This window comes from Chenopodium quinoa, unplaced genomic scaffold, assembly GCF_001683475.1.
Source record: "Chenopodium quinoa cultivar QQ74 unplaced genomic scaffold, ASM168347v1, whole genome shotgun sequence".
NCBI classification, from domain to species: domain Eukaryota; kingdom Viridiplantae; phylum Streptophyta; class Magnoliopsida; order Caryophyllales; family Amaranthaceae; genus Chenopodium; species Chenopodium quinoa.
This window is the reverse complement of record NW_018743476.1, coordinates 776081-789387: the sequence shown is the minus strand read 5'-3', so window position 1 is coordinate 789387 and position 13307 is coordinate 776081. Positions and strand designations below refer to the sequence as shown.

Genomic DNA, 13307 nt, shown 5'->3' with positions numbered 1-13307 from the left:
CCAAAGACACACTTTTTCGGGTTGAGCTTGATTCTATACTTGTTCAGGGTGGCGAATGTTTCCTCCAGATCCATGATATGTCAAGCCTATGTGACGCTCTTAACAATTGAGTCGTCAACGTATACTTCCACATTTCTTCCCTTCTGGTGAAGGAATACTCTATCCATTGCCTTCTAAAAAGTTGCTCCAGCGTTCTTCAGCCCGAAGGGCATAGCTATGTAATTATACACTCTCCCTTCGGTAATGAATGTAGTTTTCTGCCTGTCTGGCTCGTGCAGGCTGATCTGATGGTACCCTGAGAAGGCGTCCATAAAGCTTAGCAGGGCGTGCCCGCTGGTTGAGTCTACCAGTTGATCTATCCGTGGCAGTGGGTAACAGTCCTTCGGGCAGGCTTTATTAAGATTTGTGAAATCTACACACATTCTCTATTGGCCATTTGCCTTCTTCACCATGACCACGTTGGCTAACCATTCTAGACAGTCACAGGGTTCAATAAATCCTGCTTCCAAGAGTTTTTCCACCTCTTCCTGGATTGCCTGGTTTTTCTCCGTGGAGAAGCTTCGCTTTTTCTGCCTGACAGGCCTAATATCCTCCTTCACATTCAGCTTATGCACCATGAATGTTGGGTCAATTTCGGGCATCTCATCTGCGAAAAATGCAAAAATGTCTCTATTCTTTCTCAGCAGCTCTATGAGGTGCACCCCTACTCTTGGATCAATGTCTTTTCCAATCTTCACCGTCCTAGAGGGATCACTTTCTGTGAGCTCAATTGTGACATGCTCCCCGCTGGGAAGTGGTCTGGTCATTTCTTCTTTTACAGGCTCAAAGTTTTCCATTGCCAACTTCTGTTTATCTTTTTCCCTGTGGTACTCTTCACGCTTCCTTTTCCTTGACTTCCTCTCAGGTTGCTATGGGAGCCTTCTCTTGGAACCGGACTGTTGTCTGGTTTTGGCAGGCTGCTTCAAGGCAGTTATGTAACATTGTTTGGCTGTCTTCTGGCTTCCCTTGAGCTTTGCTGACAAACCCTCATTAGTTGTGTACGCCATGGCCAGGTGGTAAGTGGATACCACCCCGCCTATCTTGTGGATGAGCGGTCTTCCCATGATTACATTGTAGGGTGAAGGGGAGTTTATGACGAGAAATTCTGCTCGAACATAACGTCTTTTTGACCTCTCTCCTACCCGGACTGAGAGTTCGATTATGCCTTCTGGGGTAAGCCCCGAGCCATTAAACCCGGTGACCTCGTAGTTTACCCTCTCCAGGTCTTTTCTGTCCAACTTCAGCTCATTGAACGCACTGATGTATATGATGTTGGCTGAGCTGCCTCCGTCTATCAGTATTCTATCCACCTCCCAGTTTGCAATTCTCATTGTCACCACCAGCAGGTCATCATGAGGGTAAATTATGCCCTTCTGGTCATACTCGTCGAACGTGGCTCGCGGATGCAAGGGAAGAGGTGGCCATCTACGCTTATCATTGTCGTTTATTTGATGTACAATTGCCCGCAGGTCAGCCCGCACTTTATTAACTATCCACCCATGTACCGGACCCCCGCATATCACGTACACCCTGCCCTATGACTTGCCATCTCTATCCTTGTCTCCATATGGGCCCCTCTAACCTCCTTTACGGTCAGCTCGGCCTGCTCTATCCTCCTCCCTTCTTCTTGGAGGCTCACCACGCTGCTTAAATTGACTCAGGTATCCTCTCATGACCAAGTCCTCTATGTTTTCCTTCAAGTGCGTGCATTCTTTAGTGGTATGGCCATAGTCCCCGTGAAAGTCACACCACTTACTGGTATCACAACTCCTATTTACCATCCTTGGAGGCCTCAGCCACTTATCATCAGCCTTATTTACGCTGAATATGTGAGATCTGGAATGGGTTAGTGGGGTATACTAATCAGACTTCCCCGGCCTTAGCCCTCTCCTTGGATCGTACCTTCTCAGTCCCACTGCCCTGTCCGCTTCTCTGCGGTTTTGCTCAGCTCTGCTCGGCTGGTCCACCCTGGCTGTGTTCTCTGCCCGGGTGACCTCTGCCCGCTTAACCGAGTCACCTGTTGCTTTACTACCCAGCATTGCTCTGTCAGTCTCGTCTTCTTTGATAAACTCATGCGCTTTACCCAGCGCTTCAGCGAGTGTTTTGAGGCTCTTACGCCCCATATATGCTCTGAATGGTGACCCTAGCAGTAGGCCACTCTAGATTGCTAATAGAGCTACTTCCTGGCTCATATTTAGAATGGTTGTTGCCTCCTTGTTGAATCTGGTGATGAACTCCCTCATAGGCTCATCCTTTCCCTGAACCAGGGACATCAGTTCGGTTGTCATCTTGGTTCTGTCCACCAAGGTTATGAAATGCTCCATGAACATTCTCTTCAGCTGGTTGTACAAGTATACAGAACATTTGGGGATAACGTCGTACCATTCCGCTGCAAGCCCCTCAAGAGTTGGTGGGAAAGCCTTACACCAGACTAAGTCCGTCATGGTGTAGAGTACCATATGATTCTCGAAAGCTGATATGTGGCTTTTGGGTGTTGTGGTTCCATTCTACTTGCAGCTCGGCTTCTTCACCTTCTCCATGGGTTCTTCCAGAATCTCCCGGAAAAATGGGGAATCATCTGGCATAACCTGGATTCGCGCTCGTTTGTCTCTCTCCGGGCTGGGTCCTCGCTCTGCGGGGTGACCTACTGCAAGGGACCCGCTTCTCTGGGCTGATTCGAGCGGGGGTTATTTCCTCCACGCTCCATTCCCGATTCAGGTTGCGTGCTTCCAGCTTCAATACCTTTTTCCTCAGCTGAATGAGCTCTTTCAGCTCCGGGGTGAGAGTTGAGACTTCCAGCTTTTTCGCTGCGGGCTCCGCAGCTTCCGTTGTCAGTGATGGGCTTGCCCCCTTACCCATATTGGTAAGGATCGTTGTCATTGTAGCCAGCTGCTCCTTGCTGCACTTAGAGAGCTTCTGTAGAATGGTTGGCATGTTCACGGGATGCGGTTTCTGGGTTGCAGGTGCTGAGACAATAAGCTCATTGTTTGCGCCTGTTAACAGCATTCCGTACTTGAAAATAGAGTTGGATCCTACCGGATCTACTGGTTTCACCGCTGCTTTAGCAGTGGTTGATGTCGATTCGATGGGGTTGGATTTCTGCGAGATGGTCGATTTGGGGTTTCCGGTGGATCCTTTTGGATCGCTGGTTACTTGGGGTGTTTTTTTGTGGTGTTTGGCTGGTCTCATTAGTTTTGGACGTGGGTGTTTGTACAGTTTCTTCTCCGGCCATGGTAATTGGTTAACTAGTCCCTAGCTCAGTTGGTGAACCTTAGGTTAGATGATCCAATCCACTCCTTCTAGCGCCAATTGTTCCAGGTATGGATCTAAGGGTTCTGCTGGATAAGTTGGGTCCCGTCAGCAACCTACACACAGTAGCACACGTAAACTTCCCTCGGGGATGACTCGAGGAACCGCCCTCCGAAGCTTAAGTTAGAGAGTGTTTAGAGATAGAAACTGTACTTAGAGAGATATAGAAAGTGTAATAACTTGAGTGTCTAACCTCTTTTCCGTTGTACTTTACCCTCTATTTATAGGCGTACTATCTCCTTCGTGGAGAGCTTAGCCTGGTCAGCCCTGCGGGCTGACTCTGCCTTGCTGACGAGCCCTCCTTTAGTCGCTTAATCAGCGGTGAGTGCGCACCCTGGGGGCTGGGCGATAGTTCAGCGGGAGCAATCCTATACAATTATTATTATTATTATTATTATTATTATTATTATTATTATTATTGTTATTTTTTTAACAATTATCATAATTTTGCTTCTTGCTTTTTTAATTACATAGTAAGTATAAGCTAAAATATTTTTATAAACTAATAACACTTTTTTTTTTAAAAAAATTTAAACGAAAAAAAGAGCAATTATAATGATTTTATTTCATAATTTTCAAAATATACGTTACAATTTGTACTACTTAACTACTAAATTACACAAATTTGAAGTACAGCTAACGCCACATGTATTTTAACCTGCTACTCCGAAGTAATTTCAGGCTTCAATTGTGGATTAACAAGTAAATTAATGCATCCATTAGGATAACCACTAGCCCCGGCCACAATGTACATGAAATATTCCCGTATCATCCTCATGTCTTCCTCGAAGGAGAAGACATGATGATCTTCCTGGTTATCTTGAAACATGGTGGCCAAAATTAATTGTGATTTTGTTTGGTTTTTTAGGTAAGGACGGAGATAGAAGAAGATAAGAAATTAATAGTGGTTTTATTTGATTTAAATCCTTGAATTACCTTTCATTTATTTTATTTTATTTAAAAATTAACCTATTTAATTTCATATAAATACCCCCTAATTTTCACATTTTGAAGACACCAAAAAAAAACCTACTAATTCTCTCTAAAATTTCTCTCCAAAAAATTCTCCTCTAATCTTTTGCTTTAGTAAAATCTCTCTAATTTAGCTTTATTTTTAAGTTATTAGCTTATAAAAAGCATCATCTAGTTAAGTTGTTATTATATCATTCCTATGAAGAAAAACATAAAATATATATATATTTTTTAAGTTCAAATATTATTATTGTTTCTTATCTTTGTTTAGACCGAAAAGAAATTAGTGTAATTGCTTAAGTGTTCCTAGTCTATATAAAACCAAAAAAAAAAAAGTTTATTGCTCAAGATCTAGTTTTATTAATTCAAGTTTATTTTCTTTAATCAAAAATCCAAAAAAAAGGGGTTCATTAGTTTTATTTTCACTAGCTTCTCCTAATTTCTCAAAATTCAAAAAATATCACTTAGCCTCTCTTATTTCATTTTAACTAAGGAAAACACATCTTTTAATCCTTGATAAGCAAAATAATTCATCTAAAAAATAGCTACATCTAGCTCCAGGTATTATTTTCTATTTTTCTCAATTTCCTTAATTATTATTATTATTATGCTAACTAATGTGTTTGTTTTCATATGATGTTACCAACAGGAGTAATGACGATATTATGTGATAAATTAGACCTAAATCTTTCATTACTCCATATTAGAAAGCCAAGCCTACTGGTGAGGTGATAGGTTGTAAAAAATGGGGGGTTAATTACATTTCGCATTTCAATTTTTTATGCATTTAAAATATAATGTGTTAATGCATTCATGTGTTTGTATAAGATATATATTAAGAATAATTTTCTTTTTAAGTGAGTCTAAAGACCTAAGGAAGTAAGTGTTTATATAAAGAATGTTCAAGGATGAAGTGTAACTTCCCATGTCCTAAAGATAGTCTATGCAACAGCCCTTACGCCCAGAAAAAATTTCATTTCTTTATCTCAAGTGATAGAATTTTTCAAGAGCTTTCCAACCATATCTCACAATATTTTTTTTATTATTCTGTGGTTTTTAATGATTTTTGTTTTGTTCAAGATATCTAACATGAGAAAAAGGCACGTTTTTCTTAATTACCTTATTTTTTAAATTTGATTTAAATTTTTTTTGAGAAACTAATGGTATGAAACCTATATTACACTATAATATGTAATTTTAACTTATGGAACTTTAAATATTTTTTTTAATTATTATTAGGATGTCTTAATTTAATCTAAAGATGACTTTTGAAATAAAAGAGTTTTAAGGAACTATAATCTAGAGATGACTTTAGAAATAAGAGTTTTAGTTAACTTTAATTTTCGTTCTTAAATGATTGTTTTTGAGGAAACTTAATCTTATATTAAGATGACATCGGAAATAAATGATATTTAAGAAACTGTAACTTTATTTTAAGACGATTTTAGAAATAAAAACTTTTTCTAATTTTATGAACTTTTTTTTTTATCTCAAACCCTTTTCATAACACAAGAATGAATGTTAAATTTGCATACATGTTTTTAATAATTAATGATAGTCAATATAAGGTTATGGCCTCATTTCCAAACATGAGGTTAAGATTAATTATTTAGTTGTATAAGGTTGTAACAATTATCCATTTCCATAAAATAAACTTATACCCCATTATAATTACCCGATGGATAATTTGATAACCGGATATGATTAAATAGTTTATTGTTCCCTTTTATTTAGAAGTAAGGTCTCGACAGGTGTTGTGTTTTATTGGCCAATTCCATTAAGCCTAAACACATAGCTCTTAAAACCTTATAAAAACTACCCTTTAGTGATTTTAAACTTAAAGAGAGATTACATAGTGAATCCTCATAGTTTCACTCCAAAAAAACACCTTGACCCACTAAAAGTCGTCAATTGGGACGCATACATTGAATTTTCTTATTCACAAGACATTTTTGGTAATCACTAATCAGGGTGATTATCCTAAACCAAGTTGGTTCATTTTACTTTTATGAGTGAATCCGTCAAATATCACTAAAATCTCACTTATAAAAATGACGTTTGTTGACCTCTATGATGTTTTGATGATGACCCAAACAAACTTAACTAATGTTTTTATTAAGTTCCTGTGCGTAGATGAATGAAGTTCCTGAGAAGGAACATTGAAGAATTTGTGTTGCAAACTTGGCAAAAACAAGCGAAGAAAATCCAGTGAATGCTTATCATGTTCATTTTAGAAACAAAGGGTTATCAAGTTCCTATTGGGAACAAGTGTGTGTCATGTTCCTTAGGGGAACAAGCTTTGTTCATTATTCATGATCCTAAGTGGGAACTTGGAGTGAAGCAAATTGAAGCTATAGAGTTGGAGCTTCAAATAAGAGAAGAAGACATGAAGACTAATTTATTTTAGGACTTATGTAAGTGTTGGGAACTTATAGTGATATGGAACTCAGAAGGAACATACTTGATTTTTAAGGAAAATTATGAACGTATATTCGTAAACTCTTTGAAAATATATTAAAATTATTTTTTCTTGAAAAGCTAAAGAATTTTGATGTGATAAAATATATTTTGGTAAAAAAAGATTATATATTTTTGTAAAATGAATTTTGGATATTATATTACAAAAATATCTTTATTAAAATTTCTTTTTCTCCAAGTTTGTTTTACACGTTTTATTCTTTTCTGACTTATCTTAGGAATACCGTTAAAGATATTCCTATCACTTGATCATCACGTTCCCATGTTTACCTCAACAATCAGTTATGGGTTCATGTCCTATAACCATGGGAACATGACTGTTGTTGGGTTAGTGGGAAGTCGTTTAGTGTTTATGAGTACTCTATAAATAGAGAGTTGTAAACTTTGAAAGACTCACCATACTTAACTTGAAAAACATTCTTGAAATATTTTTGAGTTTTCTTTTAGAGTCTGAGTTCATATTGCTTAAGTTTTTCCTACACACTAAGATTACAGATTTGTATTTTGGGTTTTTGGGAAAAGAGTTGAGTGAACTCTTGTTGTAGTTAGGCTTTGAGTAGAGCCTAAAACTGTAAGCGAGAGCTTCAAAGTCAAAGCTTATGAGTACAGTTGTTTGAGGGAACAACTGTGGGAACTTGAGTTTATTGAGAAACTCAAGTAGAGGTCCATATAGGTTGTAACAGAGTCGTTCCCCTATAGTGAAAGAGTTTAGTAAAATCTGTAGTGGTCGTGGTTTTTCTTCTTGATAGGGCCCAAGAAATTTCCACGTAAAAATTCTCTCTTGCATTTTCGTGTTCCTTATAGCTTTCGTTTAAAATTCCGCTTTAATTTTGCTATAAGTTCCCGTCTACAATTCACCCCCCCCCCTATTGTAGAAGTTGACGAGGGGAAAACTAGGTCATTATCTAATCTTCCCTCGGTCAAACTAAATTTATAAACACTTAATAAACCTAAATACTAGTATAGACGCAAGTCAAGGGTTGAACCCAAAGGAACGGTAATGTTCAAGCACTTTCAATTATGTGCCTAAGCTAGGTTGAAGACGAAGGTAAGAGAGAATACTAACTACTAACAAAACAAGTAGCCAAGGAAATAAAATACTAGGAACGGGGATCAACAAGTAATCATGTCAATTGCAACAACTTGGAAAGATCATGCCAATCAAAGGTTGTGAAGACTAATGATAAGAGCAGTCAATTTGAATCAAAGAGCTATCTCCTAATTGTTAAGCTAGGGTTCACTATGAATAACAAACAAAGAGAATCACAATCAAAACCAATCGATAATTGCAATTCCTAAATCAATTTTGTTCGTGTCATTAGCAAATACATTGCAATCTAGCATAATTCTCAAGGCCTAATCGAATTACACACATGCAAACCTTGACTAATCACTTTAATCTAAACAATCAATCAACACAATTCCCAAATTAATCACAATTAATCAATCATACAAGTTTCACCAAATTCCTAGCCAAACAACTACTCAAATATCATCATCTATCAACAAACAACTAAAGAAATCAAGAATTCACAATATATCAAGAACAACTACACTAACCAAGCATCAAACATTAAAATTAAACCAAACAAACATGAAATTGAACAAAACAATAAGGTGAGATAGAGTTCAGAATGCTCATTGATAATAGAGAAGATCTTCAACACAATTGTCACCCTTGTATCTTCAACCTCTCAATCACCAATGAAATTCCTCGCTTTCTCTCTCTTAAACTACTCCTAATCTAGAGAAAGGAACTCCTCATCTAAGTTAATCCTCCTTAGAGGAGAGAGAAACTATTCTAAAACTAAAGAATTAAATGTGTCAAGAATAAAGAAGGTCATACAATATATATACAAAAGGAGAAAATAAATGAAATCACAAGTTAAACCCAAAAACCTGCGCCCGCGGGGCTAGACCCGCTCCCTCAAGGTGCCCGCGGCCTGCCCTCTCCAAGTTCCTGGTCGAAAACGGTTGTTTAGAGGCTGCAGCAACCCCGCGCCCGCAGTTGTACTGCTGCATTGCTGGGTGCACGACCGAGCTGCTGGGAGCGTGGCTGCTCGTGCTCCACGCAAGAATGCTCAGGATTGACACCTTGGAACTCGTGCTTGTGGAGTTTGCTTGTATTGGCTTGACTTACGTTCTTGGCTTCCCTAACTTGGCTCCCTTAAATCCCTAGAATGCACTTGAGTTCCCTCCTTGATTATTAAATCCCGGGGTACTCGTACCTACAAAACAAGTCAAATAAACGGAGAAGCGAGAGAAATAGCCAAGAAATGAATAAAATAATAACAAAACCATTAAAATCACGCATTTCTCTAAACTCCACACGCAAACACGCAAATCAAACATTATTCCCTAAAAACACGACATAAGCAACTAAAAACGAGCATAAAAATATGAAGAGAACCTAGCCTAAGAGTGTCATAAATGGCACGCATTAGAAGTTCATCCGGTTAACAAGTGGTATCAAAGAAGGTTACTCAAATTATACAAGCTACCTTTTAGAGTTAAGTTCCTGAGAAAGATGAATTCACTTCAACTAACAACGTAACAGTCATGTTCAACGGGAAATTCTATTCCTATTCCTATTGGAAGAACAGAATGGAGATTCTATTCCTATTCCTATTCGCATGAGAAACTCGAAGAAGGTTACTCTACACAAAGACCTCCCATGTTCAACGGGAAATTCTATTCCTTTTGGAAGAACGTACTTGAGATCTTTATCAACGCGGAGAATTACCAGGTATGGCATGTAATAGAAGTTGAAAACTTTGAAGTCACTTTAACCAACGAACAAAACAAGGTAGTTCCTAAACCTGTCTCTGAATTTGATAAAGATGATTTTAAAAAGATGGAAATAAATGCTTTGGCTATGAAACTACTTCATTGCGGTCTCGGACCTCATGAACACAATCTTGTCATGGGATGTAAACATGCTAAACAGATTTGGGATCTTCTCCTAGTAACCCATGAAAGGAACCAATGAAGTTAAGCATTCTAAAATTGATCTGTTAATGTCCATGTATGAAAGATTTGAAATGAATAATAAGGAAACTATTCAAGAGATGTTTACTCGCTTTACTAACATAACAAATGAATTAGTTTCTCTTGGTAGAATTATTCCAACAGATGAACAGGTGAAAAATATTTTAAGAAGTCTCCCTCGAGACGAATTATGGAAAGCTATGGTAACCGCAGTGCAAGAAACAAAAGACTTTACAAAGTTCAATATTGAGCAGCTGGCAGGTTCTCTTATGACGCATGAATTACACTTGGAAACTAACAGCGATGAAAGTTCTAAGAGTCGTGCTCTTGCTCTTAAAATTGGGGAACTTGATGATTCTAACACAGATGAAGAAGAGGTTGCCATGATCGTTCGAAAATTCAAGAATTTTTACAGAAACTTCAAAGCAGGCGAGCAAAAAGGAAGGAACAACATCAAGAAAAATCAAAGTTCCAAAGGAGATGCAGCTTGTCACAACTGTGGTAGCTTGGACCATTTCAACAATTAGTGTCCTCTGTGGGAAACAGAAAAAGGGAAAGGAAATGGGAAGGAACAAACTAAGGAATGATTCAACAAATTTTCCTTCTCTAAAGCAGACTACCGCAAAGCCATGATTGATGCATGGGGTGATGATTCTGACTCATATCAAGATGAGGAACAACTAACCTGAAGAAGAGACAACCAACTTATGTTTGATGGCCAAACATAAATGTTTTAGACTCTAGGAGTTTGAACGATGAGGTAAGCATCGATCCAAATTATATGAAATCTTTATCCACAGAAAAACTTATCAATATTCTTTTATACACCCTAGATCATTTTAAAGATTTATGCTCTAAAAAGGCTCAAACTGAAAAAGCTCTTAGTATATGCAAAGATCATATGACTAATCTGAATAGCATTAGGTCTGATGTTCAGATCAGGTTCTTTGAGCTATTTGACAGAAATGTCTTGCTTAAAGAAACTCTCAAAAGAGCCAAGAATAATGAAAATATAATGTTGAACGTTGAATTGGCTTTGTATAAATTGTTGAATGCTAATATCCATTCTTGTAACTGAATGAAGTTCCTTTAAGTACTTTTAATACTTTTTTTGAAAAATGGAAAACTGATTTGAAATTAGTAAAGGATCAAAAAGAAAAACTTGAAAAGGAACTAGAGTTTGCAAGAAAGGATAAGAGGATTAAACAGTTGGGAGTTCCAAATGGATTCTTGATGCCCAAACTAAATGGACAGAATGTCTTGGTTTTAATAACAAAAAGAAAAGTGACAAAAAGAAGAAGTATGTAGAAATTCCAAGTAGCAAGGTATGCACCTTTTGTGGTCATACTGCATTTTAAAGAAACTAGTGATAAAAGGGAGAAACATACTATTAAGAATGTAAAGCAAGCTAAATCTAGCATAAGAAATTAGTTAATATTGTGCCTCACGAGGATATGACAACACGTGGTACCTCGACGACAGTTGTTCAAAGCATATGACAGGTGATAAAACATTATTCCTTTCACTTGTGGTTTATCTAGGAGGAACTGTGGCCTTTGGAGACAATAAGAAGGGAGAAGTTGTTGCAAAAGGAAAAGTTGGAAGGTCCAATTCTCATTCAATTGAAAATGTATTTTTTTCGAGGGATTGATGCATGCTAAGTGTTTCGGGGGTTTTTGTCCCTTGGGAGAGTTACAACACTAAAACTAGATTCAGCAAAGGGCGCCTGTACCTGCAAAGCAAACGGACCGTTGGATGGTCGGTGGTCCGCCTCCAAAGATTAAGTTAGTAAAGTATTCGGAGTAAAACATGCGGAAATAAAGTTATCTGCTCGGATTCCAAGCTTAGGTAAGGTGCTGTCTGTTTCTTGAAAACGACAGCTCTGTAATAAATGTGGATGTAACGTGTTGTCTCGTGTTCTGTGTCTTCTTTAATAAATGAGGGAATTGTCCCTAATTATAGGGTCTTTTGGAAAATTGTGCCCTCCCTAGGATCTGGTGACCTAGGGATTAGGTCACGCAGCAAAACGGCGCCTCAAGGTTTGGGCCCTTGAAGGCCGCCATTCCAGAAGCAATGTTTGAGTGACACGTGTCATTGATCCCAAAAGGATTTTGGGCACCTCTTAGGGTGACACGTGTCGCCCTCCTAATGGTCCATTCTGGTTCATCAATCATCCCAAAACGGAGGGATGTCTACCTAACACATGTCACCATCTCAAAGGTCCAGGTGGCACCTCTGCCAATGACATGTGGCGGCTTCCGATTGGTCCACTTGGCCGGGTATAAAAATACCCAAATCATTTTCCCCTCACAGGGGTCACGTGCATTGCACATAACACCTGTGACAGGTGTCAACATCCGACAGGCCGGATTTTAAAAATATTTTTTGGGGGGAAAAATTAGGGTTTTACCCCTTCTATAAATAGAAGGGTTTGACTTCCTTTTGGATTCTCATTTGCGTGAATCTTCAAGGAATCTTGAATCTTCTGACTTTCAAGGACTTTGACTTTCCAGAGCATCCGACAGCCGGCCCCCTTAGTTCGCCTGCCTCTTCAAGCGCCCAAGACCGACGTCTCTCGTTACCTTCTTCTAAGGTAACCGCTTGATCCCTTTTCACTTATTTTTTGCATTTTTCTTTATCGAAATGGTTTCCCAAACGCACCCGGCACGACCTAGGTTAGCGATCAGCCGGTCACCGGGGTCGGCTGAATCTAGAACTAGGAGTGCTGAATGCTCGTTCGAGAACTTTGCTTTAAGTACATCTCCAAATCCGACAGTGTGTGTGCCTCTGCGGGACACGATGGCCAGAAAAATGCAAACGACAAGGAGATATAGAGCAGATGGTTCCATTTACCATTCAGACAGTGAGACTGTCAATTCTGATGGCTCTATTAGGGTGACTGTCTCTGAGGTTAGTAGAGACCTGCCTAGCACCGTCAACACTCCAAATGACTCATTTTTGGAGGAGTGCGATGAGGAATTTGAGAACCCCGGACCGAGTGGATCGGTGCCGGATGATGAGCTGGGGGAGGACACTGCTGGAAATAGGCGGCAGTACCCTAGCTCCGAAGAGAGCTCTGATGACTCGGCGTCATCGTCTTCCAACTGTGTCCCCCTTGACTCAGAGGAGGCGCAGTCAAACTTAAAGGCTGCCAGAGAGTCCCTCTCCGTTGAGAAGGGAGAGGGTTGGGCAGAGCCGTCTGCTTTCAGGTGGCATGAACGTGCGCCCAACTATCTGCACGTTCCGGAAGGCAGGTGGAAGATCATGACGGATGATCTTCCCAAATTTCTCTCTGCCCATGTCATGGGACATGGTTTTCTTCTGTCCGTGCCGGATGCTGAGGACACAGTCACCTGGCCTGAGATGGCTATTTATGGTGACCAGTGTTTAGGCTGCTATGAGGCGGCCATCCAGGGAGGACTTCGCTTTCCTCTCCATCCGGCCGTGGAGAGGATCTTGGACGGATACCAGCTGGGTATCTGGCAACTAGCCCCCAACTCTTGGGTAAATATCTTGGGCTA

The 13307-nt window shown here is 39.3% G+C and overlaps 1 protein-coding gene across 1 annotated transcript; it reads right to left on the bottom strand.

Moving 5' to 3' along the window:
- Positions 1–908: 908 nt before the first annotated feature.
- On the bottom strand, positions 909–2162 carry LOC110739416. Its single transcript, XM_021919875.1, has 3 exons — positions 1942–2162; positions 1622–1860; positions 909–1528 (listed from the first exon to the last, which is right to left on the bottom strand). Exons 1-3 carry the CDS (start codon positions 2160–2162, stop codon positions 909–911), a joined length of 1080 nt encoding a protein of 359 aa, XP_021775567.1.
- Positions 2163–13307: the final 11145 nt, after the last annotated feature.